The sequence below is a fragment of the Microtus pennsylvanicus genome, chromosome 14, assembly GCF_037038515.1.
Source record: "Microtus pennsylvanicus isolate mMicPen1 chromosome 14, mMicPen1.hap1, whole genome shotgun sequence".
NCBI classification, from domain to species: domain Eukaryota; kingdom Metazoa; phylum Chordata; class Mammalia; order Rodentia; family Cricetidae; genus Microtus; species Microtus pennsylvanicus.
In genome coordinates, this window is record NC_134592.1 from 38,483,734 (window position 1) to 38,507,847 (window position 24,114).

A 24,114-nucleotide genomic window follows, 5' to 3' on the forward strand; every position below is an offset into this window, starting at 1 on the left:
CAGAGCTGCCAAAGCCTGGAAGTCAGAGACCACAACAGCATCAAGTTAACTACCATGGACCCAACTCCAACCTGAACTGCTTTGACCCTTGAAAGAAGAGTTTCCGGCCAGAAAGCATCTTCGTTTGGTTTTCCAGTCTGGCTGACAGGAAGTGCTGCTTTCATAGGCCAAGGGAAGAAGTGAAGGGAGGTAAGTTCTTTGCTTTAGAATGCAGAGGGTGCTAGAGTTTCGGTCCCTTGAGTGTCCGTCCATAGTGTCTGGCTAATGAAAGCTGGTGGATAGGTTGTGTTTGTGCAGGAAGCAGCATCAAACCCCAAAAGGTGAGGTACCTGAAGGCGAACAAAGCCGCTGGGGAAGCAGGACACTGAAGGCCTTGCTCTCCTCCCTTGGCAGGGGGAGAGGCCAGGTGAGGCATGGGCGTAAGCTGCCTGAAGGTTTCACAAGTGCTGCAGGCCACGTGCCGCCTCTGTCACGGCCATCAGTGCACCACATACTTGGTTTGGTTAGCATGGACGTTAGGGCTGATCTGCCAGTGCTGCCAGGTTGGTGAGGTGTGGCAGGTGTAGAAGGCTAGGCACCCAGCAGCCAAGGAGCAGACCCAAAGAGGCAGCCAAGCTGATTGGCTGGTAGCATATCTTGGGAACTAGGCCCTGGCTCCAAGATGGTATGGGACGACAGTTAAGTTTAGGCTTCAGTGGGTTCGTGAGCCATGTAAAGGGGTGCAATGGCTGGCTGGATTCTCTGGGAGGATCTAGACTACTTGATAGGCTGGCTGGGTTCTGGTAGGTAGACTGGACAGGATGGAGAGCGCTCTGCTGAAGGGGACAAATAGAAGTCAAGGCTAAACTTCTGGCATGTGTGTCAGAACTGTAAGTACGCCCCATGGGCGCGTGAATCTGACTGTGGTCTATGCAGAATGATGTCCATCAATGAAATGCCTTTGTTTTTGTCACTACTCATGGGTCTCCACAGAACCCACGTTACCTGCTGACTTTCTGTTTGCTTGCTCACTGCAGCGAGTTAACTTCCCTTAGGGACCTGTTGAAAGTTACAGCTTCCTCCTTACAGCGGTGAAGGTGGTATGACTACTTTTGCAACTGCCCTGACAGGGTATCGCATACACTGGGGGCTTTGTTGACGTGCCGGTCTTCTCAGAGAATGGCTCGCAGCTGTCACCTGGTGTTTTCTTGATACACGCTCTGTGTGCAGGCCAGGCTAGCCTCCTTATTGGGTAACCCAGATTGAGATTTCCCATCTCAGTCTCCCACCTGCTGGCATTTTAGGTGTGTGCCACACCACCTAACAGCTGTCAGCTGGGACAGGTTTAGGAAACAAAGCTGAGTGGGTGGGAGGAGGACATTCGTGAACTACGACTGAAGTTAAGCAGGATTCTGTTTGCAGAAATGGCAGTATGAGCGCCTGGGCTCTGGAGTCAGACTGCCTAGGTTTAATGTCGCGTCTTTCAGGAAGTAGCTGCTCTCAGCTTCAGCATCCTTACCTCATGAGGCTCACGATGGCAGTAACTTTATAAGGTGGCTGTGTGTACTAAATGAGGTAATGTGACCAGTGACGGATGCATGATAGGAAATGGTAGCTCATCCAGCACAACTGGCCGGATGAGGGTTGACTTCCGTGTCTCTCAAATGCCTCTCACACCTGCTCTGTCCTAACACGTCCTGGACCAAAGAGCAAGGACCCCTGGACTAGACCAGTAGACTCCTCAGCACGGAAGAGGTTCCTACTGAGGCTGTCTGTGGGAAATTGACTGAAGCCCCAAGCAGGTCGGGCTGTTCCCCAAGAACGCTTGTTCAGGGGATTCCAGGGCTCCAGCCTCCCTGACCTATAGCACTCTGGCTTAGGCTGCAGTTATGTACAGGTGGTTCCTGGAGCCAGTGAGGCACAGCTGGGCTGAGCTGCTTACGTGCATCTGAGCTCTGTTTGCATGGAAAATGAAAGTAGCTCCCCGCCACTGTACCTGCTCCAGTGGGACTCCAGGATTGAGACATCACATTACCCTTTTCAAATGTCCTGTAGAATAGCTGTGTCAGGACACACAGACTGGGCTCAGATGTTTGTGATCCTGCCAGAGCAGGGCTCTCTGTCGTCTTGTAGTCTATTCACAGCCCCAGGAACACAAAACTCAGACTCTCTAGGCCAGGAGGAGACCCAGGTAGGGACAAGATTTGCCAGCCTCGTGCAGCAAGGTGGTTAACACCCCTACTCTCCTCTCCCTAGGTAGAACATTCACAAATAGACTTCCTGGTTAGTCCTTTGGGATAAAGCACTAGAACAGGTTCCTGGGCATGGTGGTACATGCCTGTAATCCCAACACTTGGGAGACGGAACCAGAAAGATGGGGAGTTCAAGGCCAGCCTCTGTTGCATAGTGAGACCCTGTCTGAAGAAAACACCATCATTTTCTAACTACCGCATTCTGAGCAGTTTTGTTCAGTCTGGCTCGACTGCACTGCAGCAGAGGGATGGATCTCTCCCTTCCCCCACCTCACCTTTCAGCCGACCTAGGGAAATGGACCTGAAGCACTGCGGAGCCAGTGCAGGTGTAGCTGAGGCCTTTGGTGCAAAAACCCCCCATGTCAAAGGGGATAAAGAGTTTATTCTGGAACCAGATATAAATGGCCATGGCTGGGGAACACTGATTTAGATCACCCCAAGTTCCATCTTCCAGTATGGAAAGTCACATGAAATTTTTTGTAGGGCCAGGACATAAAGCCATAAATTAAGAAACTTCAAAATCTGTTGTGGGTTCTTCAGGCAGCCAGATGATAGCACAGCAGGGAAGATGACTGTAGGCCCTGGGTATGATCTGATTGGTGGGATCTAGGAGTCTGCTCATTCACTCCAAAGGAATTTTACCTGCTAATTATCAGTTAGGGTGTCAGAAGCCCTGGAACTGGAGTTATAGACAGTTGAGCTGCCGTGTGAGTGCTGGGAATTGAACCCAGGTCCCCTGGAAGGGCAGTCAATGCTCTTAACTGCTGAGCCATCTCTCTAGCCCTGCGGAATTCCTTTCCAGGAGTTCTCATTCACAAGCCAGAGGCCTGGGCCCACATGGCTAAGTTCCCTTGCTTGTCACCACCAGTTGCTGCCCCAGTACCCAGAGTCATCACGCAAGGACAATAACCAAGTACCACTGTGACACTTGGGTGTACACGTAAGATGTCCTTGAAGTATACCTAGCACTTAGAGAATAAGTCACTGACAGATCTTAGTTCAGCAGCCACGTGGTCCAGAGCTGTCCTGCCTGGGTGGTGGTGCAATAGTGACTGAGCCCCGCCCTGTACTGATGCTGTGGAGGTTTGCTGTATAAAGATTCTGCAGAGGAGGGGATGTGATAAATTACGAGTACCAGAGGGCAAATGCGCTTCACCTGCTCTCTGAGGAACTCGAGGAAGACCTTTGAGGTAGACTTCAGGAGTAGTATCCCTGCTGGCTGAGTCAGAGCCCCTACGCATTAACATCCTGGTACCTTCACCCATCTCCCTCTGGCTGCAGCTTGGGTTTCTTCAGAGAACTTTGTGTGCCAGCCCGGTGCTTCCACACGGGACTTTTTAGGGTCTGTGCCAGTTACTGTTTTCCGCCTTCCCTCCTGAGCCGTTTCCTGGGGTACCCAAACAGACTGGACTTTACCTGCCTCCCAGTAAGCCGGTTCTTCAAGCAGCGAGTTTTAAGAAGCCAGGGAGTTTAACCCACTGGGGGAGTTCCTGGACTTCGGTTTGCCTTACCAAACATAGAGCATAGGAGTATTTTGGGGATGGAGAGCCATATCTGAGGGGTGGGAAAGGTGGGATAGGTTGAGGTGAAGAAAGATGAAGTTATCAGTGGTCTGTGTGTGTGCAAACTTCTTGCTGCTTTCTAAGGTAAAGAAAATGATGTATGAGTATGACTTGGGGTGAGTCGTGAGCCCCCTGACTGCCTGTTCACACTCTTCAGGGTGGGTGGATTTGTTGACTTCCACCCGTGTGAGCCAGACAAGCCTTCCTCCAAACCTCTAAGAAGCAGCTTAAAACCATGCTAACCCCATGGTGCATTAGAGGGGTTCTGTGCAGTAACCCACAGGGGTTCAGGCTTCCTCTGAGGAAGCTTCAAAGGAGAGGGTGTGTGCTTTGGTCTTTAAATTTTAACTAGGAAGAATGGCTCAGGCTTCTTATAGGACAAAAAAAAAAAAATGTTCATTTCATAATGGGATCCCTCATAGTGGAGTGAGGTGAGGCAGACAAACCTGGGGCCGGACCCAAGCACACTCACATGGCTGCGGAAACCAGAAGGATGGGTGTGTTTAAAGGGTACAGAACAGGTGGTCCTGGAGTCACAGCAGGGTCCCTTCTCTGCCTGTGCCGTCTAGCTGTCCAGGCTTGCTGTGAGTACCAGGCACCTGTCAGGGTGGTTGGCCCCTGGTGTTCATTGCAGGGTGGGGCCATGTATTCCTACAGCTTTCTCCGGACAGAATTACCCAGCAGTCTCTGCAAACTAAAGCCGGGAGGAAAACAAACGAAGGAATCAAGGATACAATATTAAGAAAGCTGTACCAGAATTTTCCATTCCAGTGCCGAAAGTGACCAAGGATTAAGCTCTTTGCCAGAGAAAACAAACCCGATGGTGCTGGCCAGTGGGGAGAGACAGTATGCTTCTACAGTGTGGTTCCTGCAGGACCGAGAAACAGCATGAGCCTTGCAGAATATGGCTCAAGAAGGAACCGGCTGCTCACAGGACTGCCACTGGCCATCTGGTCACTCAGTTCAGGGAGTCCAGCTGGCAGTGTGGCTGTATGCACAGCATTTGACCGTCACTCTTCCCCCATCTCCTGGTGTCCTCATAGCCCCGAGATGGTAGGGGCGGATCTAAGCCTAAGAATGGAATGTCACGTCCACAGCAAACACCTGCCACGGGGCCACTGAGAGGCCAGGGAAGAAGGACTCTGGGTCCAACAACTTGACCTCATTTCCTGTCCAGGAAGTGAGTCTTGGCCACCCCCTCCTTGTATGCAGCGAGCAGATGTGAGCAGGCCTTTCAGCCCAGAAGCTCCCAAGAGGCCTCAGGCTGGTCAGTTCTTCCTGCTTTACCTTAGCCAAGTGCCTGTTCTGTCGTGGTCCTCTACAAAGTCATGGAAAATACACAGCGGGAGAAGCCTGGATGTGCAGTCATCTCTTTTTTTCAATGGGATAGCCCAGCATGGTTTTGACTCACAGGTATTTAGGAGCATGTAGTCTGGGAGCTGTCATGCACCACCCACTCGGGAGATTTAGGACTGTAAGTTGGCTCTGAATCCCTCCTAGGTCCTCAAAGCCACGGATGCTCAGGCCTCTTAGTTGGATGGCAGAGTATTCACACATAACCTCCATAAGTCCTCCCGTGTACTTTTTATCTCTTGAGGATGAGGATGAAGCTCGGTCATAAAGTACTTGTCTAGCATATGAGGCTTAGAGTTTAATCCCAAGTACTGTCCCTCTCCCAAACCTCTAGGTCAGTGGTTCTCAAACTGTGGGTCACTACCCCCTTGGGATTGCATATCAGATACCTAGACTACAATGTAATACAGATACTACAGTTTATAACATGGTTGGGGGGGGGGGGCTCTGCGACAGGAACTGTCACAGCACAGGAAGGTTGAGAACCACTGCTGTAGATTGTTTACAGTTCCTAATAGAACGTGAACGCCGTGTCGCTAGCAGCTGAGCTGTGTTGTTTCAGGAGCAGCAGTGAAGGGGAAAGTCTGCACACGTTCAGTGTGGACATCCGTTTTTCTAGTATTTCTGGTTCTCCATTGAATCCATGGGCTGGGAACTGCCGATACAAAGGGCTGAATAAAGGAATGAATGAGTAGTAAACAGATCTGTGGGGAATTTCAGCTAATTGATTTGCTCCACCTTCAAATTACGGAGCCTGATGTGGGGTAACCATAGTGACTCCTCTCTAGGGCACATGAGAAGGGAGGGAGGAAGAGTCTGGGGACACCTGACCACAGTAGCTTGACAGTGATAAAGGTCAACGCTGCCATGACTTACCTCTGGGTTTCCTCCCCCAGAGCTAAGCTGAGTAATCAAAAACGTCATACCAACCCCAGTTGAGGACAGTCTGGCCCCTTACTGTAAAAGTTTAACAGCTGGGGGAAACTGGTGGTGGGTGTATAGAAACTATGCTTGTGATTTTTCTGTCAATCTAAAAATTAAAGTTTTTGCTGGGCGGTGGTGGCACATGCCTTTGATCCCAGCACTCGGGAGGCAGAGGCAGGATCTCTGTGAGTTCAAGGCCAGACTGGTCTACAAGAGCTAGTTCCAGGACAGGCTCCAAAGCTACAGGAGAAACCTTGTCTCAAAAAAAAAATTGGTTTTATATATATATATATATATATATATATATATATATATATATATATATATATATATATATATATAGTGTATACCTGAGCCTATATATGCCCTGTGTACATGCAGGAGCCCAAGGAGGTCCAAAGAGGCAGCAGACCTCCCCAGGAACTGGAGTTACATACAGATGGTTATGAGCAGCCATGTGGGTACTGGGAATCAAACTCTGAAAGAACCACCAGTTCTCTTACGCACTGAACCATCTCTCTTGCCTCCTTTTTTTCTTTTAAGATTTGTTCATTTATTATGTATACAGTGTTCTGTCTGCATGTGTGCCTGCACACCAGAAGAGAGCACCAGATGTCATATGTGATTGTGAGCCACCATGTGGTTGCCAAGAACTGAACTCGGGTCCTCTGGAAGGGCAGCCAGTACTCTTAACCTCTGAGCCATCTCTCAGGCCCCCTGGTTTTTTTTCTTACCGAGACAGAGTCTCATGTAGCAGCCTCAAGTTCGTCATACAGCTGAGGCTGGCCTAAAACTTCTGACCCTCCAGCCTCTACAGACTTGAACCACCACATCCACATTATCTGTGCTGGGGCTTGAACTCGGGGCCTCATACATTCTAGGCAAGCTTTCTACCATTGATCCACACGCGAAGTCAAAGCCTTATTTTAAAATACACTTTATTATTATCATTATTGTTTTCTGTTTGGAAGAAGGGTCTTGCTATAGCCCTGGCTGGCCTGGAACTCACTAGGTAACCCAAGCTTGCCCTGAACTGATCCTCTTGAGTGCTGGCTTACCATGGGTATTCTTATGGTTGTTTTTAAAGTTGTATTTGCTTAGGGCTTGCTGAGGGCAATGAAAAGTTCCCATTAAACTAAATTCTATTCCTGCCTGATCTTGTTCTTGGATATGCCAGAGTGGCAGGAGGAAGGAATCTCGGCTGCCTGGTCCCAGTTCCTGTACCGGCTGGCGAAGAGCTCAAGCAAAGCTGTCCTTGTGGGAAGTGAGGAAGATGTCCAGGAACCGGTTAGACACGCTGCGACTGGTTGCCACCAGGACTGCGGTTAGCTCAGCTCGTGGAGACTTACATCACAGCCTTGCTGTGAGTAACCAAGTGTCACAGCAGGGTGGCACACACTTGATTCAGAGACTGTCACTCTATACCATGGATCATCCATGGCATGAGGTCCTTTAGAAGGGGCTGGGGACATAGCCCAATTGCTAGAGTATTTGCCTGGCGTTCATGAAGCCTTAAGTTCAAGCCCCACCACTGAGTAAACCAGGTGTGGTGGTGCCCCACCCCACCCCTCCTATAACCTCAGCACAGGAGGTCAAGGCATGAGGATCAGGAGTTCAAGACTAGCCTCAGCTACAGAATGAGTTCAAGGCCTGGACTGCATGAGACACCATCTCAGAAGAAAGGAAGGATGGGGTAGGCCTGTCCCTTTTGCTGTCACCATCTCGTCCCGCTGAAAAATGGGGTCAGGAATTCCAGGCCCCAGTCATCCAGCCCTGGAAGACATAAACTGCCCCTACCCTTAGGTCAGTCACCCTTGTACCTCTTCATCTACAAGTCTGGGGTGACAAAAATAAACACACAAAACAAAACGAAAAAACGTCTTTGGGCAGTTTGGAGGCAGCAGGTCTGGGCTCAGGTGGACTCCACCACCCGACAGCAGAGAGAGAGCTCAGTGAGTCACTCAGCTCTCTGGCCTGTTTCTCTCGTAAACACAGGTCACACACCTGCCTCACCTGCTTGGTAAGACTGCACCAAGGGTCAGAGGGCAGGAAAGAGTTGAGGCAGACGGCCATGGCTTATCGCTGGGGAGGGGAGGGGGGTGCTGTTTCTCAGGTAGTAGCTGGGGCTTTTGTGGCCTCAGGAGTGATCTGGGATAGTTTCAGATCCATCAAGATGCTCTCACTTGCAAGTACAGCTGTACCTGGATTGTTGACAAGCGCATCCTAAGTTGAAGATCTGAAGTCAGGACTATACTCACAAGCTGGGTGCTGTGGTACACCTGTCATCCCACCACATGGAAGACTGAAGCAGAAGGAAGGGTCCTGCGTTCTAGACCAGCCTGTGTTACATAGACTGTCAAAAAGTAAGAAGAATACTGACCACACCTAACCAGCCAAGCATAGTACAAAACCTGTTCACATGTTGCCTTCATAATCCAGAGATTATGGAACAGTCTCTGGACTGTTTTAGGTCATGTTCTTGGCTCTGGATCCATCCCCAGACTAAAACAGGCTGCCTGGCTTATCTGTGGTTCCTGTCAACCCTGAGCAAGTAGTTAAAGCAGAGACAGGTCAAGATGGCTGACCTGGGGCTGGAATGGATGGGAGCTGTCCACTCCAGGTTTCTGTCACTAATTCGCTGTGGTGGCCAGCGGCCTCACTAGCCTCCTAAGTACCTGTTTCCCCTGTTGACTGATTTTAATTTGAACTTGTGGTGGTTTGGACGAGAATGTCCCCCACTGTCTCAGGTATCCCAGCACTTGGTCCTGTATTAGTGGCGCTGCTCAGGAGGTTTAGGCAGGGTGGCCTTGCTGGAGGAAGCTGATCACTGCACGTAATTTTGAGAGTTCATCCTTTTGCCTACTTCCGGCTCACTCTCTACTTCATGTTTGGGATTAAAGATGAGCTTTCTCAGCTTCCTGTTCCTGCTATTGTGCCTGCCACTTGCTGCCAGGATGGACTTTTATTCCTCTAGAAGTTACCTTCGGCCATGTTTATCACTGCAACAGAAAGTAACTTATCGCAGAGCTTCCTTCCTTCCCCAGTAATTGTGCTTGAGACAGAGCTTCTAGTAGATTTTTAAAGGTTTGGTGTTTTTTGTTTATTCTTATTCTTTTTGGTTGATGTTGTTTTTCTTATTTTTTTCAAAACAAGTCTAGGTAGCCCGGGGTGACCTCTAACTCACTGTATATATAGCTGACCATGGATTTTACTTGCTTTCTTCTCTCTGTCTCTGTCTCTCTCTCTCTCTCTGTCTCTCTCTCTCTCTCTTTGTCATTGTTGTTTTGAGACAGGATCTCACTATGTATTATATATCCCTGGCTGACCCAAAAGTCACTCATGTGTAGATCAGGCTGGCCGTGAACTCACAGCCTCCTGTCTCTGTGTCCCAAATGCTAGATGAAAGGCATGTGCTACCACACCAGCTGGCCTTAGTGATCCTGCCACCTCCACCTCTCCAGTGCTGGGATTCCAGGCTTGCAACACTGCATCTGGGTTTTAATTCCCATTCTGAAGATTGTGTGCTTCTGATGGCATCTCATTGCCCACTGGAGAGAGAAGCAGGTGACCAGGATGTAGGCCCGAAGCTGGTGAGGCCCAGTAGACCCCACTGGGAAGAAAGTCTGGGCTAGCACTCGATACTCATCTGCATGGAACCTTCCCTTCAGCTCCAACACTCTGTTTTAGGGTATTATCTATTTATGTGTGTGCACACACGTATGTGCACATGCATACCACAGTACACGTGTCGAGATCAAAGGACAATCTATAGGAGTCAGTTCTTTCCTTTTGCTAGGTGGGGTCCAGAGATCAAATGTAGGTTGTCGGGTCACCTTGCAGCCCAAGCTAGCCTTGAACTTGGGCTCCTTCTCGTCCCTGCTTCCGAATCCTGCAATCACAGACGAAGCACCAATGCAGCTGTCAGTTTCACCATCATCTTCAGTTGTGTGTTCTCCACCCTTGTCCAAGGCAGTGAACGCCCCTGAGCAGTGTGAGTGAGTGACCGCAGTGCTTAAGCCTGAGACTCAACCAAATGCATCTGTTTGATCGCACAGTACACAGTAAGCATCCTGGCCATGAAGATAGGGCAGAACACTAAATGGATACAAATGAGTTGGCATCTCCACCAGGGCAAACTGCAGCCCATGGGCCAAATCTGGGCCACCACCTGTCTTCATAAACAGCCTGGCTTGGGACCCAGCCGCACTCCTGTGGTTTTGTGGTGGAGCTGAGTTGAACAGTTGCAAGAGAACATGTTACGAAGATATGGCAGTTCCCCCTGAAGCACCCCTCTTTGCCCAGATGGAAGCAACACTGTCAGAGTTCTCAGATCCGCTCCAGAAGAGCAAACATCCCTGAGTCAAACCCATCCCAGAAGGACGTAATTGAGAAGTGCCAGTCTGTACCTTCACTGAGCTGTGCTCCGTGCAGGAGTTTTAACTTTTGAGGCCATAGTGAGAGTCTAGACAGCACGCAGGTATAAACGCATCCGTTTCCTATTTGGAGCCAGAAGCTGGAAGCTATGGGGAGCTCCTGTCGTTTCCCAGAACACACTGTGACAAGAGGTGGGTCTAGTGACACTAAGCTCTTTAATCTGCAGGATGGAATGTTAGCATTGCTGACCAGACACCCAACCCTTGAAGCCAGTGGGTCCTGCCTCTAGCTACAGCCACACCGCACTCAGGGCCACGGAACACCTGCTACTGCTGCTGCCTTTTTAGTTTGTGATGCTGGCTATAAAACCCAAGTAGTCTACTGCCAAGCTGTTGTTTCTGGCCCGAGACACCTCCATCTCTAATCCCTGGCTATGAAGCTCCTGCCAGTACAGGAGTATATAGTACAGTCTATACAGTTTAAAGTTTAAAGTATTAGTGCAGTAGAGTGATGGACATGCAGCCAACCATCACTCAAGCTTTCCTCCCTTAAGGATTTTATTTTATTTGTGCATGTTTTTTTTTCAAGTATGCATACAGCACATGTATGCTTAGTGTGCACAGAAACCAGAAGACAGTGTTGGATCCCCTGGAACTGGAATTAACATGCAGTTGTGAGCTGCCATGTGAGTGCTGAAAACTGAACCCAGGTCCTCTGGAAGAGCAACAACTTCTCTGAGCCACGAAGTCATCTTTTTCAGTTTTCTTTTTTAAATTATTAATTTATCTGTGTGTGTGTGCGTGTGTATATATGCATGCATGCAGATGTGTGCATATACGCATGCATGCACATGCATGTCACAGTGCCCATGTTGAGGTCAAAGGACAAATTGTAGGGCCGCTTCTCCCCTTTTGCCATTTTCGATCCCAGGGACCGAACTCAGGTCATCAGGCCTAGTGGCAGGCTTTACCTCACAAGCTGTCATCGTGTCTTCCCATCTCCATGTTGTTTAAATTTTATCTCTGATGACATAAAACACCAGGAAGCAACACAGCTAGACCCGAATGAGGCTAGCCCTTGGCAGAGGACCTTCCCTGGCACTGGTATTTAAGCATCTTTTGTATGGTCTTTCTGCCAAGTGGCTTCCTATAGGGTACTACTACACTGTCTGCCAAACAGCTTAGACAAGGGTGTTCTGGCCCTTAGTGTCCCTAAGGCCTACGTGACAAATCTGTTAGGGAATTTGTCACCAGGAAGAGACTCAGCAACTGGCATGTTGCTTTCATTCACTAGAACTCTGCAGTAGCCCACCTTGGCCTTTTGTTTTGTCTGACCCTAGAAAGCTCTAGTTAACTCAGTTCTGAGAGCCACCATCTTCCTCCTTCAGACTCCTGGGCCAGTCCAGCCCCTTTTCCAGGTGTTGAGTCCATAACCCCCATGGCATGGCGGATCAGGTGGACTTCATGGTGCTGTCGTACTGACACAGGAAGATACACTGCTGTTTTGTGCTTCAAAGAAACGCCTAAGGATAGATTGTGCAGCTCTGCAGTCACAGACCCAGAAGACACAGGGGTTCCTGGCCAAGGACAGCTAGGACCAAAGGCAAGATCTAAAATGAAGATCACTGAAGGATCTGTGGCTCAGGCTGGCTCTCTGGCTCCGGACAGCTGCACTCCTTCCCAAAGGCAGTTCTGGGAGCTCTGCCACGAGGTGGGAGCTGGGGCTGATGTCGACTCTACAGCCCCAGATAAGTCCTGGGCTAAGCAAAGAGGAGGAATCTCAGTCCCAGCCCATGACTGCAGAAACTGGGCCCGAACTGCTGTCTTCTTGGAACTCTTGGGAATCTGGGATGAGCAAGATCAATCTCAGCAGAGGAGACGATCTGGTAATGGGGAAACCCCAGCACAACCAAGACTCTGGATGCAGGAAGCTCACAGTAGAGCAGTGATGAAGGATGGAATGAGGGGGCTGGTAGTTCCTCTCTGACCTTGAACTTGGCTATGTCCACGGAACTATGGCTAGATTCTCACCTGACGTCACTCCGAAACAAGGCTGCAATGAGAAGACTGCTTGAGAAAGCACTCTCTAGAACTGCCACCTGGAAGGAGGAGGCTGATCTAGGAGTCCTGCCTTCTGGTGCCAGGAAGGGCTGGCAGGATCCTTACGTGAACACACCTGTGGTAGTCTGGTATTTGTTGGTAGGGACATATTTCCTGGGGTCAAATGCTGTTAGTAGTGTCTTCTCCTGACACCCCACATGACAAAATATGGATCAAACCAAACCTGAGACTTCTCTCCGGCCACCTGATGGCTGAATCGGGAAGCTCTCCAGAGAAGGAAGCAGAGAAACGGCAGCACAAGCCTGAGACGCAGGACGGGGCACAGCCTTTCTTCGCTCTCTTGCCCAGCTCCACCTGCCCTTCCCGGCCCTGCTCCTGGGGGTGAAGACATCTCAGTCCCAAGTGCTTTCCTGACCTCAGTGACTGCAGTGCTTTAGGCTTTTCCTACTGTCAGTGGTGGGCAAATACATTTGGACATGTTAGATTGCATCCTAACCACCCCCCCCCTTTTTTTTAGCAGAATTGCCAGGGTGGGAGTTGCATTCAGAATGCAGCCGGATTATTTGCATGGATGGAGTTTCCTCTGAGGTTGTCTCCTTTCCCAAAGGGCAAGCCACAGAATGTTGCTTTCTTGGCCTTCCTTGTGAGACAGTCCTTCTAGTAATGGCGGTATTCCAGTGATACCCACGGCAGCCCCTACCTATGGCCAGGATGTCCACCCACCAGCCCTAGCTATGCAATGCCAGAGCGAAGTCCCTGCCATGGGCAGGTTAGAGACAAACACAGATGTCAAAATTCAATGTGTGGAGAAGGTGGCCAAGGGGAAATGCAGTTCTACTGCACTCATATGCAGGAGACAGGAAATCCCCATAAGCAAACGGGCACCTGGAAGGAATTTTCTTGGTATAGATAGAAGAGATAGTGTAGAGGGCAAGAGGACTTGCTGTTCTTCCAGATGATCTGCATTTGGTTCCCAGCATCCACACTGAACCCACTAAAAACCACCTGTAACTTCAGAGTCAGGGGATTTGGTGCCCTCTTCTGGTCTCTACAGACACTCACATTCTCTCACATACACAATCTCAAGTACACGCACTCATGGATATACACATACACATCCAAATTTTTTTCTTAAGAAAAAGAAAAAAAACAGCATAGAAAATGTTACTCTTTTATTATTTCAAGGAGGTAATACATAGTCCAGTACACCAAAGCAAGAGGGAATCAGAGGCAGCAAATGGTCAGTGGTTTCGGGAAGAGCCTCATGCTGCGCCCCCAAGCTCCTGTCTGCCTGCTCACATGAAGGCTGAGACTGTAGCAGTGGATGGGTGGCCAAACTCAGCTCCCTGCCGACTGTGAAAGGGCCGGCGCAGAAGCAGCTCCAGGATTCGGCACACTGGCAGTACTTGCCCTACCACCCAAGACCACTATCACCACGGCAGCCAGCTTGCCTAGCACTGATTCAGTTTCAGTGAGCTTGGAGTGGGCAGGGCAGGGATAAATCCTGAGTCATCAATTCAGATGAACACCTTAGTAGTGTTAATACCTTGGATGAGAAAAGACAACACTTTTTGGGGGTGGGTGAGGGAAACGAAGGAATAAAGGAGCCAGGGCTGCAGCACAGCCCGGAGGAGGAAGAGGGCCTCTCCGAGTACATGATGGGGAGAGGCAGGGCTGGGCTCTGGGAGAGGCTGCTTCCTCTGGCACAGAGTTGGCCTAGAGGTTTATTTTCCAATCATAATTGGTTACCTGGGTCTAGTCATCATACCTAGGACAAAACAAGTCTTGTTTACACCAAAGATGGCCTTGGAGAGATGCCTGGCTCGGTTCTCCCAGGTTGCGGGGAGGAACTCAAGCTAAGACCCTTCTCCATTCCCAGCCGCTGTCCTTTGCAGATGACTGGGGTGAAGGAGACAAACAGGCACTGCTGTAGCCCAAAGGGTCTTTCCCAGGGAGCTCACAGGCCCACAGCCCACCCTGGCATGGCACGGAGCTGACATTTCTACCGAGTGGGTACCATCTGGTGACTGAAAGGTGGTGTGCAGGAGGGCGTCACAGCAGTGGCTGCGACGCTGAGATACTCACACCCTCTGTTTCAGCATGGTGGGCCAGGCTGCTTGCTGCCAGGAGAGGTGGCTTCTTCCCAGCATGCACCGCTCTCCTCCAACCCCACTATGCAGGCTCACAGAGTTTTGGCTTGACAGGTATGAAAATAATTTAAAAAAAAAAATCACACCACTGTGTATTCCAAACCCAGAGCTGCTGGCTTTGTTTTGTTTGACAGGCAAGGACAAAGAAACCACAACTCCACAGTGGCCGAGGCTCACATAAGCTACCCAGACGGAGAAACCTTGTCTGATGGGGGAGCCGGGGGAGCCATGCGGTCCTCTAGTCGGTGGTCGGATCTGAGGTCAACTTGTCTTCACATTCCTCAAAGCCTGGGACTGGCTTCTGCAGAAAGTGTGTGGTGGCCTGGATCACCTTGTCAGGCCCAATGTTGTAGACAGGGTGAGTGGGCTGCTGCAAAGAGAAGAGACGCGGGTTCGTCACCAGTGACTCTTGGTTGGCTGGAATTCACCCGAGGAACTTAGACTAAAGGAGCGTGAGTTATACACACAGGGGCTTATTCCAGGCCCAAATGTGCAAAGACCAGTATCCGCTGGGAACCGGTCATAGTACACACAAGGGAACATGGCACGGCCACTTATTAAAGACATACTTTCAGTGACACAGGCAATGCTCGTGCCTAGCTGAAACACACTCTGGAGTTTGCTGGACTTTGGAATATCCACGTTGACTTTACCTGTTACGTGCAGCACCTCCCACGTTAAGTATGTGTCCAGCTCTAAGCTATGTCTCTTGCTCCAAAACCTTTTCTTAAGCATCATAATTTGTTTATTACTAAATTTGTTTTTAGTTAGCAGACAAAGTACTAAGTTTGTTACAGCGTTCTCTTCGTTTCATTCTGTTTTTAAGAGGCTGGCTGGCATAGGCTGGCCTCAGATGTAAGCTGGGCTTGAACTCTTGACCTTCCTGATTTCACCTGTAGCGCCACAGGTGTGCACTACACTGGCCTTCATGGTGACATTTTCGTGTATGCTTTATGATTTGTTCTTATTTGCTTCTTGGCCCCCCACTTCTGCTGGTCCCTAAACAGTGGCCCCTTTGGATTTCATGGTACATATATTACACTGCCCTTCCCTTAATACCTCTAACATAGAAAGGCTGCATTTTCTCTCATGTGGAGCCCAGATCAAAAGTGCAAGAGGAAAGGAGAAGAGAGGCGTGAGGAACACTCTAACTTTTAACAGCTAAAGTTTGTACATGAACGCGCTGTATGCTGATCATACCCCGCCCCCCTGTATTCCCACCTTCCCTCTTAGCACCCCTTCCCCACCCGTTAATCCCCTTTGTCCCCACAGACAACTTGATGTCTAGTTTCATGTCATAGATATGTGCATGTTTAATGTGTCTGTATGCAGCCTAGGGCCCACAAAGAGAGAAACCATGGACCTTCCTGAGACTGCTCCATTCACTTACTGTGTTTCCACTGCAACCATCATCCTGCAAACGACATGACTTTATTCTTTATGGAATGAAGAGCCCGTCTTTCTGACAGGAGGTCCCCTCCCCATACTGCAATTACAGGTGCACACACAGCCCCCGGCTCTAAACTCTTTGAGTGGCGCCACGACACTCGAAAGCTGTAGCTTTTCAAGCATTTTGGATTTAAATGAGCAAAAGCACTGCACAAAAGCATCTGGAAGCTCCTTTTCTTTCTTATGGTTTTTTTTGTTTTTGTTTTGAGACAGGGTTTCTCTGTAGCTTTGGAGCCTGTTCTAGAACTAGCTCTTGTCAACCAGGCTGGCCTTGAACTCACAGAGATCCGCCTGCCTCTGCCTCCTGAGTGCTAGGATTAAACATGTGTGCTACCACTGCCTGGCCTGAAAGTTCCTTTCAAAACAAGCTTACAGCTATGACAGAGAGAGCAGGGGCTGGCCAGCACTGGGCATCCACCAAGACAGCTTTCACTCTTTTGATACTTGGGAGTGTTTCAGCTATTAAAACGGTGAACATCTATCTGTGTTCATAGTTAAGAATAAAGAACACAGCTCTTTCTGAGGGTGAGAGTATCCGGTCATATTTCAATTCTTTTACGTTATTTCCCTGCATCACAGAAAAACTTAAAGTCTGAACAGGGCAGGGTTTTAGAGCAGTATTCAGGGCCCTCTCTGGGAGAGTGAGGAGGAGGATACAGCTGCAGAAGATTTTCGCTTTCTTTATACCCACACACCCATCCTGTGTGTGGGGAGGGTCAGAAGACAGCACGTGGTCGGTGGAGTTGGTTTTCTCCTATTGTACAGGTTCCAGAGTGAGCTCAGGTTATGAGGCCTGGCAGCGAGCACCCTCACCTGCTCCACCATCCTGCCAGCCCCTCATTTATTTAGACAAGGTCTCATGTATCCTAGGCTGGGCTCCATCTAAAAGGACTGCAGCTAAGAATGAGTGAATTTCTGATCTCCTGCCTCTACCTCTCAAGTGCTGGGCGCCACCATGCTTGGTTTATACAGTACAGAGGGACCTAGGATTTCCTGCATGCTAGGTGAGCACTCAGCAGCTGAGCTACAGGCCTAGCCCTCCGCCTGTACAAAATCTCCAAGAGACAAAGAAAGGGAAGCTGGACATTGCAGTGAACACCTTTAACCCTAGCACTCGGGAGATAAGGCAGGTGGATCTCTGTGAGTTCGAGAGTTCTAGGCCTGCCAGCCCGCAGCACTGCAGAGTGAGACCCTGTCTAAAAGTGGGGAGGGGCAGAGGCAGGAAGCTACCCATGGAATTTCATGAGGTCAGTATATTTTAAAACAAATTGAAAAACAGATTATAATAAAAAATTCCTATCAATCTTAAAAACAGTTTTCTATTTATTTATCTACTTGGTGTGTGTGATGCAGGGCACAAACAAGCCATAGCGTTCGGATGGCGGTCAGAAGACAACGTGCAGGAATCAATTCTCCCTCTCCAATGTGGGTTCCAGGGACTGAGCTCAGGTTATCAGCCTTGTGTGGGAACCCGCCGAGCCCTCCCACTGGCCCTCACGTGTGTCTAAGAAAGATTTGGAGCTGACCTTGACTGAGGGGCTGAGGAGAGGGCTCAGCTAGTAAAATACCTACTTTGAAAACACAAGCCACTGAGTTTGATCTCCGGTTTCATGTGAAAAGCCACGTGTGGTTGGTGCACTTGACAATCTCAGTACCAGGGAGGCAGACAGGAAGATCCCTGGGGCTTACTGACTGGCTAGCCAGCCTGGCCCAATAGGCAAGATCCCAGTCCCAGTGAGGTGCTCAAGTCCAAAAACAAGGTGTACAGCTCCTGAGGAATGACACCTGAGTTTGCCCTCTGGCCTCCAAGTGCGCCTGCACACGTGCCCCGCCAGAGGCTGGACCAGGTGTAGCAGATGCAGCCTACAATCCCAACTACCCCAGGAGGCAGGGGCAGGGAAACTGATACAAGTTCAAGGCCAACCTGGTCTACTGTGTCTACAGTCTCCAGAGTGGCACAGCGGCACCTGACAAAGAAATGATTTTTCAGCCGGCTGTCCTCTATTTGCACCTCCAGCCTGAAACATTCCCCAGTGCAAACAAAGGAAAGACGCAAAAGCCAGGAGAAAAGGGAAGACTCGGTATTTCTATCTGCTGGAGGCAGAGCTTCACAATCTGGGTGGCCGTGACAGGTGGCTCTGTGGACGGTCTCCGCTGTATTTGCTTCTTGGGCTCATGTCTAGGCACAGAGTGTCGCCTCCTGCCAGGTTGCTGTAGCATGGGTCATGGCAGGCAGCATCCTGCTCTTTTCTTGTGGAGCTGGGGGCGGAGCTCACAGCTCTTCAGACTCATTTCTGCATGGACCCAAGCCATGAGCTACACGCCTAGCCTCAGACTGCCACCATACAGGGGAGGCATACACACCAAGCACCCCCCCCCAGCCATTTGTTGCTGATTCCAGTCCCAGGAAGGTAAATTCCCAGTAACCTTGACTCAGTGACCCCCACCCAAAAATGTACAGCCACGACTATCAACTTGTTCTGATATAACGACCTGCTATTTTGCTTCTGTAATTCGCTTATGCAGATACCCAAAGATTGTTCTGAGTTGCCGTAATCACTTCGCTTGGCAGAAGGGAACAGGTTTTACTTGTTGTATAGATGAGGAAAGTCTTCACTTGGTTTTCCTCTTTAAAAGTCCGTCCCCACACCCTTCCTTCATAGCAATCTCCAATTTGGCTCAGAGAGTCATCCTGCTAGCAGTTAATCAATGAACTCATTGAATTATAATTGGATTGAGTCTATGGTCTTTTCCTAGGGTCACACACTCCATAGCAGAACCCCTGCCTGCCTTACCAGAGCATTTTCAGGCACACCCATGATCACGTCGTGCAGCAAGGCTCCACTTCCGAAATGCTGGGCGATGGATAAGCCACTCAGGCAGTAGCAGGTGTGGTAGAAGTCACGGGACCTGCAAGGACAGACAGCTCTGAGAAGCCCTGTCTCCTCTCTACCACCCTTCTCCAGAGGCCTGTCCGTGATGCAGCCCTGCTTTGGACCCTTTCCTCTACAGGGCCAGAGGAAGCATGGCTGTTCCCAGCAGTGGGTTTAAAGGTCCCATTTCCCAGCCCTGCCGAACAATGGGACTCTAGTCTTTTCTTTCTGTTTAGTTTGTCTGTTGGAGGGATGAAGGTGGAACTCTGGGCTTCCCACATGCTAAGCCAGGGCACCCTCAGCCATGGGAACTGTCATTTGGTCTTCCCAGCCTTCTGGAAAGGGTTCGCCAGTGGTAGTACTAAGTTAATGTACTTCTCTAGAAAAATCACCAAATGTCTAGAATTCAATCACACTCCTCTTGATAATCTGCTGGGCAAGCCTTTCCCTGAGCAGCAGTAGTGGTGGTGGCAGCGGTGTTTGTATGCCTAGCATAAGCGAACATCTCAGATTCTAGTTGCCTTCTTTATTTACTCTACCATACACAATATACCACATCGCATTTAGTCATTTAATCTACGCTAGCATGGTTGCTGGATTACAGTCTGCTAACAGCACTCAATGGCTCCAGAGGCCACTCTACTTTGCTGTCCTATCTTGCACAGGACGACCCCAGAACGACATACATGCTAGGCAAATCCGCCACCACTCATCTGTATCTCCATCCACAGCCTGTTCTAGTTAATGGGCTTAACAAGGAAAACACAACACCACACTAAAGGAAGCTGGGCATGGTGATATAGGCCTTTCATCCCAGAGACAGAGGCAGGTGGTGAATCTCTTGAGTTCAAGGCCAGCCTGGTCTACAGAATGAGTTCCAGTACAGCTTGGGCTATACAGAGAAACCCCATCTCAAAAAAAAAAAAACAAAAACAAAAACAAAAAAACAAAAGAAACAAAACTAGTAAAGGAAAGCTACCAAGCCAGCAATCCATTTGCCTTTCTGGGGGAGCAGGAAGGTGATATGAGCTGAGGGGCCAGAAGTGAAGGCTCGGTGGCACTGGAGGGGCTGCCTAAACCCTAGCACTTTCCCTGAACAATGTCAGTGCTAAGCAGCTGAAGGACAGGGATGCCCCAGGTTGATGGGCCAGGCGGCATATTCCCACATTCCCAAGAAGACACTCACTTGCCGGGCTTGTCCAGCAGGCCCCCCGCTGGGCACTGGCAGCACATCAGAATGTACTCCTGCAGGGCCTGCTGATGGAACATCCAGTGGCTCATGCTGAGGGCAGGGTCACCTGGTAAAGGACAGAGGACCCGAAAGGACATCAGTGGTTAGTCTCATCCACTCATTCTTGGTACACCGGCTAGCTTCATCACACAGCCCTCTCCTGAACACGGATGCAGTATACCAGCCAGCATGGATATAGTGGTCCCCATCTCCAGCAGTGGTCAGTGTGTCCTGAGGACATTCCCGCTAGTCCTGTGGACTCTTGAGCAGCTAAGGAACACTTACTGGGGGTAGCGGCCAAATTGCTCACTCTGACTTTTCTAATCTTGAACTAAATCCCAGACTTGCCCAGGACTGGGACATTCGTCCCTGAAGGAACTACTGCTGACAGGTCCGCACCACAGACAGCATAGGCAAAAGCAACCAGCATGCTGGGAGCTGCGCTAAAGTTATCCTGGGTTTTGATTTTCTTTTCATTTCTTTCAATGCTGGAGAATGAATCTAGCACCTTGTGCAGGCTAGGCAAGCACTCCATCCCTGGGCTACATCCCTAGCCCTTGGCGCCTTCATTCTCAAGTTCAGCCAATAGTGAGAGAATACTGTGAGTCACACGGTTACCTAGCAGGGAAGGAGCGCACCACCCTGGTTCTTCTGCATTCCCCTATATAGTTACAATTATAATTCCATAACCATATGTTTTTCATGTAACACATAAGCACAAACTTCTATTCTGCTACATCATCTCCATAACCATCACTGCAAATAGCAGTGAAACATCTCATTTAAGCAGGTGTACAAGGTAATCGAGAAAAGGAACAGTGCCCAAAATCTCATAGATACAGGTATATAAATCCTAGGGTGGGTGGGTATAAAAACCTCTGGGTAAAATTTACAAAAGTCTAATGTGAACACAAACAGTGAATGAAGAGAATGTAAGCTCACACACTCTAGGCAATTTCTCTCTACCACTGAGACATACTCTCAGCTGAAAATATATGCATTTATTTTATTTTATGTCTGGGTGTTTCGCCTACATGTATGTCATGTATGTATGTTTACCATGTGCACACCTGGTACCTGGGGCCCTCGGAGGCAGAAGAAGGCATCAGACCCCTGGAACTGGAGTTACAGATGGCTGTGAGCCACCATGTAGGTGCTGGGAATGAATGAACTCAGGTCCTCGGGAAGAGCAGCCAGTGCTCCTGACCAGAGAGTCATCTTTCCAGGCCCACAAACACTCTTTAAAAGGTAATGACAGACAGGAGGCTGGTGATACAGCTCAGGGGTCTCTACCTGGTTTGGTTCCTGGAACCCACTGTCAGGTGACTGACAACTTCCTATAACTCTAGCTCCAGGGAATCTGACCCCCACAAGCACCCACAAATGTGCACAAACCACACACACACTGTAGGGATAAGTCCCGCCCCTTAGGGGGCGTGTTCGCCTCAGGCTAATGTTTACCTATAAATCTGGCGAGCATGCTTGCAGCATTCGCTTCTGCTTTCCTGTAAGTCTATTTCCCCATTAAAGCTGTATATATTTTTACAATCTGTCTGCATTCATTTACGCCGCTACATTTTGGCGCCCAACAAAATGGCGCCCAGATGTGTGGACAACTGAATCCACTGAAAGCCTGAAAAAGCTTGAGAAAGAATAGAGTAAAGCATGTTTTCTTGGTAGCAACAATTTCTCAGTTCTGCTCTGCTTGCTCGAGGCAAGCAAGCGCTGAGGCTTCCTGACTCAGCTTTAGCTGCAAAACCTAGCAGCTCTTTTAAGAGGTCCTGCCACGAAACACTTAAACGGTGTTGATGAAAAGCTGAATGCATGCTTTTCGGTTTTCAGCTGTAGCAGGAAAAAAGCTGCGCCGTTTAAAAATGCCTGGGCATCTGCCAGGGCAAACTCTGACTGTTTGAGGCAGGAGGGCCGACTACAGAGTGAGTCTTGTCTTGAGTGTCTGTGGACATAATGCTGCAACTTACTTGCTGGCAGGGACCTTGAAATGCCATAGAGTTGTGGCAGTAAACATGGCTACAGCCAGTACCTCAGCCATGAGGCTGGAAAGCTAAGGAATGGGCTGGATCCAGCCGCCAAAGCCACGGCTTTAGTCCTACTGATATTGCTTGGTAAATTAAAGACTCATGTGGTCAAAAAAGAGACATATACAGTAAAAGAAAGATTTAAAGAAAAAAGAAAACTTTTAAATGGTTTACAGTGTGTTAAAAATATGTGCAGGCTAAAAGTTGAAGTTCTTAAAGTAAAAAACAAAAAAAAAAGGAAGAAAGAAAGTGGTTGGGTGTGGTAGTACACACCTTTAATCCCAACACTTGGGAGGCAGAGGGAGATTGACCTCTGTGACTTTAAGGTGTGGTAGCACATGCCTTTAATCCCAATGCCTGGGAGGCAGAGACAGGCAGATCTCTGAGAGTTCAAGGGCAGCCTGGTCTACAGAGTTATTCCAGGACAAAGATATACAGAGAAGGCGTCTCAAAAAATAAAAGTAAACAAAATAGAGTTAAAATAAAGCTGCACAAAGATGGAAAATACACAGAGAATATTGATACTGTATGCTATTATGCTCTCTTTGAATTGTTTGAATGCTGAGGAAAGAGCAACAGCTGCTAAAAGATATTTGTTTATAAATGCTGCTGAACCAATCCAAGATAGATATTTTGAAAATACCTTGACTTTAAAATTTGGATCTAAGGACATGATGCGTTGGAAAGGAGTTTCTTCTTTTGTTTTCACAGAGGATGAGACTCTGTGGATTGCTTCTATCCCAGTATGGTATGACGGACCACGCCCTCCTAAAAGGTTGCTGTGAACACCCTCAAAAAATTACTTTGCTCAACTGCTGACTGAGATGAACCTGGCACACAGGTTATACCATGAAAGACCTAAATAACAGCACCCCCATTCAGCAGGAAGCAGTTTGGAGAGAAAAAACTGCGCCCATATTCCCAAATATTGTTTATAAATGTTCTTTTACATTTAAACGGGGATATGATATAGGTATGATTAATTTACATTGATATGGATTTTGCTTTAGTGATTTAAATTTAATGTTAATTTTGTTATATGTATATGTATTTCTGATCTTGATTAAGGTATTGTGATTATGTAGTTCATTTAAAAATGTAATGTATGTAGGTTGTTAATGGATAATCATTAATAATAGTCAAGTTTGTAGTCATGTTAGTTAGATTTTCTAGATGTACATAGATAAATTTTAGACATTCTTCATATCTTTCAAAGATTACAGAATAGGACATTTAATGTTTTAATAACTTAGGGCTTTTCATGACAATGAGACACTCTGCTCCTGGCAGCACCAATCTACTTCAAGAGGAAGATGGGCATCGAAGAGGATCCTTATGGAGTTTGATAGCCATTTGGGCAAGAAACTGCTCTTGCCTGGACTATTTGCATAAACTGGACACAGAGAACCCGCAGAGAGAGGACTGCTGAACTTGCCTAAAGGTGAGATAATCTTTCGGGGTTCCTGATTTATGAAAGAGTCTGCGAGACATTCTGCAGGACACAGCAGATAGTGACTGAACTGCCTTTGAAATTTCCTGCTTCATGGAAAAAGTCTGCTGTAGGCCGAAGATGGATGTCCCAATGGTACAGAGGAACTTTGGGTGACTGTCCAGGCAGTGAGATGTCTCTGTCATTTCTAGAGTTTGGAAGTTGCTTATTTCTTGTTTGCTTAGGTAATATTGTATCTTTCTGGAGTCTTTGATGGAGTTGAAGAATAGTTAGTTATAGTTATAGTTTTCCTTAGTTATGATAAAGATTATTGTAATTTTTACTTGATAACTGTTTTGTTATATGTAATTTTGCTATATTAAGTTAAAGCCTTCCTTTTTTTTGTTTAAACAGAAAAAGGGGAAATGATGGAGGAAGGTCA

General features: G+C 48.5%; 1 protein-coding gene across 1 annotated transcript in view; it reads right to left on the bottom strand.

Annotated features, from left to right (window-relative positions):
- Positions 1 to 13,661: 13,661 nt before the first annotated feature.
- The window catches only part of Fntb (farnesyltransferase, CAAX box, subunit beta), a 67,682-nt gene continuing 57,229 nt past the window's right edge, over positions 13,662 to 24,114 (bottom strand). Inside the window, exons 10-12 of the mRNA XM_075947662.1 lie at positions 20,163 to 20,274; positions 18,899 to 19,013; positions 13,662 to 15,024 (exon numbers count right to left, since the gene is read on the bottom strand). Of these exons, the coding sequence (XP_075803777.1) occupies positions 14,893 to 15,024; positions 18,899 to 19,013; positions 20,163 to 20,274 (359 nt within the window). The 3' untranslated portion in view covers positions 13,662 to 14,892. The remainder of the gene's footprint in view (positions 15,025 to 18,898; positions 19,014 to 20,162; positions 20,275 to 24,114) is intronic.